At 37.2% G+C, this 8,454-nt stretch overlaps 1 protein-coding gene across 1 annotated transcript; it reads left to right on the top strand.

The window, feature by feature from the left end:
* Positions 1 to 3,653: 3,653 nt before the first annotated feature.
* On the top strand, positions 3,654 to 7,691 carry LOC109205554 (probable phytol kinase 1, chloroplastic). Its single transcript, XM_019368264.1, has 6 exons — positions 3,654 to 4,104; positions 6,484 to 6,551; positions 6,628 to 6,759; positions 6,844 to 6,959; positions 7,040 to 7,154; positions 7,240 to 7,691. Exons 1-6 carry the CDS (start codon positions 3,766 to 3,768, stop codon positions 7,430 to 7,432), a joined length of 963 nt encoding a protein of 320 aa, XP_019223809.1. The 5' UTR covers positions 3,654 to 3,765; the 3' UTR covers positions 7,433 to 7,691.
* The last annotated feature ends 763 nt before the right edge of the window (positions 7,692 to 8,454 follow it).

Here is an 8,454-nt window from a genome sequence, read left to right as displayed (position 1 = left end):
CACCTTTGTGCATTATGGTGTTAATCAAAATATACACCGCACATCAATAATAATAAGATGAGATTATTTGGTTCCTGACCCTGAACCACTTGTGAGGGGAGAAAATAATATACTTTGGTATACAATGTATATCAAACTGATATAGATAACTTTGTTCTCATAAGCAATTGTTTAGCTATTAAGTGGAGGCACTCAATAAATCATTTTGCTCAACCAACTGTGATGTAAACCAACTTATCAAGATGAACTTCTTCAATAGAAAATTTGGAAATTATGCTCGAAATTAAATTATTGAGCAAGTTACCTCGCAAACACTAGGTTGCAGGTTAATAATAATCGCACATGTAACCATCTCATAGATGCATCTTATGTGGTATACATGGCAGGTGAATGGGCCCATATTCACCTTTGATATTTTCAGCATTCATGGGATTCAATCCCAATTTTAGTTGGTATATTAATTAATGAAAACAGGCAACATAAGAGAATTTGTAAAAACTTTCTAGTTCTTTAATATTTACCCATCTGATTCTCTTTTATTTTTGCACGTCATACTTAAATTGATATGGCTAAACCAATTATGCCAACTGAATAAATTATCAATATTGATAAACTTCAGATTTACACCATGACGTGTGCAATTATCAGTAAACTCCAAGTTTATTATGATATGGGTTTTTATATTAATAAACTTCTCTTTATTATACGGGTAGCTTTTCGCATACATATTACCCCGCTATAAGTTGTAGTAATAGAAAATATTAAATCTTTCCTTTATTTATTGTCTCAGTATGACCAACCGCTTTCGCGAATACTTTAGAAACTCAGTAAGTTTCTTTGAGACTTACTACAACACAATGTCTTATTGATAATCATTTTTCTCCAAAATAGTATAATTGGCTCTTCTAGAGCTCTCAATTAATTTTGTACTACCACATATTCATCAACATCCATATGATGAATATCTCTTTTAAAGAGAAAGTTATACCATTATGGTTATGGTCAAAATTATATGCAAGATGATATATTTCTTGCATTAATGGTATTATTTAATAATCACATTACCAAAATATTTTGGCGTGCAATAGGTACGTGACCAATGACCATTCATGCCATAATAATGACATTATTTTCTTATACCATCTCAAACCTCCTTCTAGAGGTGAGTGTGGTATATTCACTACCACTAGCACATTCATATTCTTACAAGAATGAATATGTATTCATAAATCAGATGCTGTCACATTCACATCATGAATGGACCATAATCATCTATATGTGCTTTATAAAATTTCATGTCAAATCGATGACAAATATTAATTTCACAGAGTGAAGGATTATTTTGAGAATCCTTATTATTCTCATTATCACAATGATGACGATTATAATTTCGTCGATTGCCACGTCCACATCCATTGATACATTCATAGTGATAATTTTGTCTTCTTTCAGACTTATCACATACTGCTATCACATTCTCTTAAGGAAATGAGAATGGAGCAAATTCAATGGGACGAGTTTCCACTTTTTGTGCCCATAACCATACATACTTTGTTGTCTTTGCTCGTATATAAAATCAAATTATAGAATTTCAAGAATTTAAAAGAGAAAAATAAAGTAAAATACTTACCTTAAATCCAGAATTTAATCATGAAGGAAGTTCATGGAATAATTGACAATCATTATGCTCAATCCCAAAGCTTCTACTCAATTGGTTAGAGTCTCGTGCTGATAACGTGTTATAAAACAGTAAAAGAAGAAGAAGAGTATTGCAGAGAAAAGTAAAGAGAGAATTCTTATTGATTTTGGATGATTTACAATGGAATAGAACCCTTTATTTATAGGGAGATGGTGACTTAGCCACCAAGCAATGAACCCTAAAATCTCTCTAAATATGGACATTCACCATAAATAAAATTCTATTTATAACACAGAAGAAGTAGTAGTATTGGACCAAAGTTTAAATACTTTGCAAATGCTAGAAAGTAGCTATCGGTGCACTTCTCCCTTCATCTTTTTCTTGAGAAATTTTTATCTTTTTATAAACTTATTTATCTTTAGAGAGGTTATCACTTAATTAGTTAATTACGTTAAGTTAACATATTATAAGTTATCATTTATATACAAAAGAATGTATTAAACTTCATTCTTATTACCCGTTTCAGGCTTCATTTTTCGCTATTACTTTCCCCCCTTCTCTCTCTCGTGCCTTTCTCTCTCGATTTCGTTCATCAATAGTTTATTTGTTTCAGCTTTTATTTGTTTTTTAGTTCTTTATTAGTATGGATATGGGTTTTTGATCTGCAATTCTTTGATCGTCTCTGTTGAGAAGTTAAGATGGCCAAGCAATTCAAGAAGGCGATCAGGGTTTGGGATTTTTTTTGAGTTCCTTTTTTTTGGTGCGTATTCAGTTTGCAATTAGTTGTGTCTTCTTTTTCTTTTTTAGCTGATTAGAGACAGTTGTTTGTATGCTAATGTTTGATCAGGATTAGAGAACGGTAAAACGTGAAAACATAAGCTTAAACTTTATTGACGGCCACTAAAAAGCTTCGAAGCATTAAGTTCGAATATTGGATTCTGTGAAATTGTCATGTATTAGACACAAACATACATGAACCAAAAAGGGAGAAGTTTAAAAATAGTCAGATTAAAGTGGTCATTCAAAAATAGCTACAGTTTCAAAAGTAATCGAAATTTAGCTACTTTTCATATAAAGATAAATCTGAACGAAAATACTGTTCAAAATCTGAAAAAATACTTCAGTATATTATACTGGAACTCCTGTATATCCAGCATAATATACGGGAACTTTCCGCATATTGGAGTTCCAGCATAATATGCTGGAAGTTCATACACGGGTGCACCGATCTCCAGTATATTATGCTGGAACTTTACGTGTTGCAGCAAAATAGTGGCTATTTTTCAATAACTTTGCAAACGCTGGCTATTTTTGAGTGACTAATCCGAAAACTGAGGAGGCACAGGCCTGCCATTAGAAGAAACCAAAGGCAATTAGTTCATCTTTGAATCTATTTTTACAACCCCAAATCCTTTATATCTATGCAAGGTCATGTTCGTAACACATGGGCTAAGACCTAAATTTGCAACCAAATTGATGCAATTATTTTTGGCCCGTTCTAAATAGAAGATTGTATTTGATGATTCATTACAAATGTTATTTTAGTTATATAATCTTTTCACCATAGATCAATAAAAATAAAATATAAAACTTGTAATAAAATATATGAGTTCTTCGTAGATTTTCTACCACTCAAATTATAATATGCGAGATAATTTCCTGGTAATATTGTTAGCCTTAATCAAATTATATTGAAATAAGGCTCCTAAAGAACAAAATTGAAAGAATTGTTTTTGAACAAATCATCATCAAAAACAAATACAACGAGAACTGAGAGAGAAAATGAATTTAATTAAACAAACTGAAAAATCTGTTAATTACAAGAAGTTGCCCCTTTTATTTGATTGGCAGTAAAGTGACAAACACCATAAACTCGATGTTGTACCTTAACACTAAATTACAATAATGTAGCTAACCTTTTTTTCTTTTTCATTTTTGATACATTTTAATGTAGCAAAGTCTACCACGTTACAGCTAAAACGAGATATAATAGGACCAATTGTCCCCATAATAGGCATAACAATTTCAGTCTTTTTATATGGATAAATCTAGTCTATCTGTTATTATATGTGAAGACGAATGAAGAGACTGTAGATTCTAGAACGAAAGCTTGTGTTAGTGCTATAATGAGCAGAGTTTTAACTATCTCCGCCACCGCCGCGGTGGTGCCGTTCACCCACTACCCCAACTCTATCCTTCCACGTCACGTACGCCTCTCGAATCTGCCTTCCTCTCTCACTGTAACAACCCATACTCTTACATTTCGCGGACGATTCTTCTCGCCGTACAGTTCCCAAGCCGTTCCCGGTCCTGCCGACGCCGGTTTAACAGGTGGTTTTGATGCTATAATTGGAGATGGTGGCTCAATGCTACAGGATGCGGGAGCCACGGCTTTGGTCATCGCCGGTGCTTACGCCCTTGTTTCCACTTTCGATTTCTTATCCGAGCGCAAGCTCATTGAACAGGTTCCCTCTCTCTCTCTCTCACACACACACACAGGCACGCCCTCTTATATGTGTGTGCTATATGTATGTGTAGCCGTGTAGGTTATATGTAGCTGTAAATGTCAATGTACAGAGACTCGTAATCAACAAAAATTGACATTCTTATCAAATCTTAGTGGAGGCAAAAAGTATTAGGTGATTTCTCCCCATCACCTAAGCCTTTGTTTACAAAGACGGGTGCGTGCCAGGATTTTCACCTAGGGAGTCAAAATATAAAAAAGTAAATACACTAAGAAAGTCAGAGATTCCGGTGAAGGGGAAAATTTGACACCCCTTGGACAAAGGTGGCTTTGCCAATGCTTGCCAATGCGCATAGTTACCCAATACCTGTGCTGGTGGGAGATTGGGAGGTAACAGGGTATCTGGTGGAGTAGTCGGCAGACACCACCGTCATGCCGGGCCGCTCCACTACGAAAGCTATTCACCTTATTAGGAGGTGCTCTGGAGATGTCTTGAGGCAAAGGGCGTGCCGGTAGCCTACATACGAGCGATCAAGGACATGTATGATGGAGCTAAGACTAAGGTTAGGACGGTGGGAGGCGACTCGGAGCATTTCCCGGTTGTTATGGGATTACACCAAGGCTCAGCGCTTAGCCCATTCTTATTTGCCTTGGTGATGGATGCTTTGACACACCATATTCAAGGGGAGGTGCCATGGTGTATGTTATTTGCTGACGACATAGTTCTAATTGATGAGACGAGGGCCGGTGTTAACGAGCGATTGGAGGTTTGGAGACAGACCCTCGAGTCTAAGGGTTTCGAATTGAGCAGGTCTAAGACAGAGTACCTGGAATGCAAGTTTAGCGCTGAGTCGAGGGATGTAGGCGGGGACGTGATGCTTGGGCCACATGTCATCCCCAAGAGAGATAGCTTCAAGTACCTTGGGTCGATGATTCAGGGGGACGGAGAGATCGACGAGGGCGTCACTCACCGCATAGGGGCGGGCTGGATGAAATGGAGGCTTGCATCTGGAGTCTTGTGTGACAAGAAAGTGCCACCGATACTCAAAGGTAAGTTTTATAGAGCTGTAGTTAGACCGGCCATGTTGTGTGGGGCAGAGTGTTGGCCGGTTAAGAACTCTCATATCCAGAGGATAAAAGTAGCAGAGATGCGGATGTTGAGGTGGATGTGCGGACACTCTAAGATAGACAAGATTAGGAATGAAGATATTCGGAAGAAGGTGGGCGTCGCCCCTGTGGATGACAAGATGCGGGAAGCGACGCTCAGATGGTTCGGGCACGTGCAAAGGAGAAACCTCGAGGCACCGGTGAGGAGGTGTGAGAGGTTAGCCGTGGTGGGTACGGGAAGAGGTAGAGGGAGACCTAAGAAGTATTGGGGAGAGGTGATCAGGACATGGGACGACTGCTCATTTCCGAGGACATGGCCCTTGATAGGAAGGCCTGGAGATCACGCATTAGGGTTGTAGGATAGGGGTAGTAAAGCTTTCCTTACTTCATTCCGGGGGTGAGGCGGGGTTGGATTAGGGTTGGTCTTAGATGGCTTGCAGTTTATGTTGGACCCACACTATTCTTGTTGTTTGTCTTAGCCCCGGGCCTTAGATTATGGTTACTGTTATTGCATGTCATTCATCTTTCGGTTTTTATGTTTCTGTTATTATTACGATTTCCACTGGAGTTACTAATGATTTCCCTCCTCTTGTTTTTTTCTTACTTTATTTTTGTCTTTCTGAGCCGAGGGTCTATCGGAAACAACCTCTAGGGGCAGGGGTAAGGTCTGCGTACACATTACCCTCCCCAGACCCCACTATGTGGGACTTTACTGGGTAGTTGTTGTTGTTGTTGTTGTAATCTTGTTCAGTTTCATGAAAAATTGACAACCTTTCCATGAAAACCTTATGCAATTTTTTCTTACCTGGAATCAGGATCCCTTAATAGCTCATTCAAACTTGTGGTGATTGAAACTATTTATAGAGAGGAAATCAGTTAGTGCTGAGATTTCTAGAAATTGACTCTTCAAAATTTGGCTTATTTCGGATGTAATAACTTGGTATCCATAAATAAACTGCCCATATTCTTTTACAGTGAAAGAGCATTACTGGTCTTTCTACGACACTCCACTCTCTTATTTTTAGCCATTCCTATTATTATTTATTTGAGATATTAAACGAAAGCTCACAGAATTACAACATGCTCTGAATACTTAAAAACCTTCTTTCTGGGAAGGGGGAGGAAGAAAGAAACAAAAGGTAGAAGGATTGTGATCTTGTGAGACGTCAAACATTAAAGGTTCTTGTAACATATTATAATGGCCGTGTGATCTCTTGATTTTAGCAGCTTTTGTTTCTTGGGATATTTATTTCCTCTTCATTCATTGAAACAGAATTTAAGCAGAAAGCTGGTCCACATATTGTCTGGTCTGCTTTTTATGGCTTCCTGGCCAATTTTCAGGTATTATTTTGTCTTACGTAGATGATTGCAAAACCATATTTGAAAGTTCTCTCTGATGATTTAGATCTTAGATTAGTGCATCAAGATGGGCACGCTACTTTGCTTCTGTAGTTCCACTTACAAACTGTTTGAGACTTGTGATTAATGGCCTTTCTTTGGCTACTGATGAGGGACTTCTAAAATCTGTTACTCGGGAAGGAAAGCCAGAGTAAGTTCCAGAATCCCTTTTCTGCCTCTTTCAACGTATACATGGTATTGATTCATGTCTTATATTTCAGCCTTTTCCTTGCAGAGAATTGCTTAGAGGGCCTCTATATTATGTTCTAGTGTTAATTTTGAGTGCACTTCTCTTTTGGCGTGAGTCACCAGTTGGAGTAATTTCGTTAGCAATGATGTGTGGTGGTGATGGTAACAGCTGAAGCTCATATTACTTAGTCTATGATTAGTTCCTTTTGTACTACTTTTTTTTCTGACTTTGTTCTATGTAGGAATTGCTGATATTGTTGGAAGAAGGTTTGGGTCCATAAAAATCCCTTATAATAAACAGAAAAGTTTGGCTGGTAGCCTCTCCATGTTTGTTCTCGGTTTCCTGGTGTCCATTGGGTAGGTTTTTGCCCCTTTTATGTTTATGTTTAGAGATTTTGTTGTAAGCTTTATGCTGATGCTAGACTTTTTCATATGGTTAAAGGATGCTCTATTACTTCTCGGCCTTGGGATATCTTCACTTGGACTGGGTTTCAACTGTAGAAAGAGTAGCTGTGGTGTCATTTATAGCAACTATGGTGGAGTCTCTCCCTATTACTCCAACGGTAGACGATAACATTTCTGTTCCTTTGGTAAGCATGGTTGTAGCATCGTTGGCTTTTGATTTATTAGCTTAGAATGCCCTCATCTTCCCAGCCTTATGCTGTCCTGATAAAATTGCATTGTGAAGTGATGATTCCTGCTTTATCTTCTTGTGGTGCCCTTATCTGTATCCTCAAGTGGTTCCTTGATGCTAATGGTGCATATTTCATTAAAACAATTTATTGTTTAGCATACTATCCACCGCCATCTTTTATGTTGGAATTAGATCTAGAAAGACATTTATGGTGTATCTATTGAACTATAACTTGTGTAACGTTGAGCTCTGTTTCTATATACCTTTTTCTTCTTAAAATTTGTCTTTAAAGTTAAAGCGGTTCCACAGTAGAAAATTACACAGGTGTCACACTCACTGTTATGTCATTGCATTCACATTCGTACTCCGCACTGGTCCATTGAAAGAGTTTTGTAAACAGAGATTTGACTGAGAAGTTTGAAAAAAACTAGCCGAGAGAATTGCCAAGAGAAGTAGTCTAGGCGTTTGGACATAAGAATTGTAAAATTCAAAAAACAGTGTATTTTATTTTTCAAGTGAAAATGGTATTTGAAAATTAGAGTTGTGTTTGGACATGAATATAATTTTGGGTTTTTTGAATTTTTGTAAGTGATCTGAGTGAAAATTCTGAAAAATGACTTTTTGGAGTTTTTCAAATTTTCGAAAAATTTCAAAATTTATCTTAAGTGAAAATTGAAAATTTTATAGCCAAATACTGATTTTGAAAAAAAATGAAATTTTTTTCGGAAAAAAGTGAAAAAATTCCTATGTCCAAACGGGCTCTAAGTTCGAATTCATTAGAGAAGAAGGCTTACAACTTATAATAGCTAGAAAAGTGGAGAGAAGCAGATGTTCTGCTGATCTCACCCTGTAACTACTTGACAGGGACCAAATGGGAAGGACTTTTAAAGTCTCACTCCTCAAGCCTCATGTACCACTCTTCAAAGCTTAAAATTCCTTGTGCACATATCAAATCCCACTTGTTACATTCCATGCTCTCCAAAATTTCTTGTCCCCAAAGAAATAGTGATGAAAAGCGATTGC

The sequence above is a fragment of the Nicotiana attenuata genome, unplaced genomic scaffold, assembly GCF_001879085.1.
Source record: "Nicotiana attenuata strain UT unplaced genomic scaffold, NIATTr2, whole genome shotgun sequence".
In the NCBI taxonomy this organism is placed as follows: domain Eukaryota; kingdom Viridiplantae; phylum Streptophyta; class Magnoliopsida; order Solanales; family Solanaceae; genus Nicotiana; species Nicotiana attenuata.
This window is presented reverse-complemented; position numbering and strand designations above follow the sequence as displayed.

What these genes read in the sequence shown, in the direction of transcription:
- LOC109205554 (XM_019368264.1), top strand. Translation starts at nt 3,766, where the DNA reads ATGAGCAGAGTTTTAACTATCTCCGCCACCGCCGCGGTGGTGCCGTTC. An exon ending in AGCGCAAGCTCATTGAACAG is followed by an intron (nt 4,105 to 6,483) that starts GTTCCCTCTCTC and finishes TCATTGAAACAG; the next exon opens with AATTTAAGCAGAAAGCTGGT. An exon ending in ACTCGGGAAGGAAAGCCAGA is followed by an intron (nt 6,760 to 6,843) that starts GTAAGTTCCAGA and finishes TTTTCCTTGCAG; the next exon opens with AGAATTGCTTAGAGGGCCTC.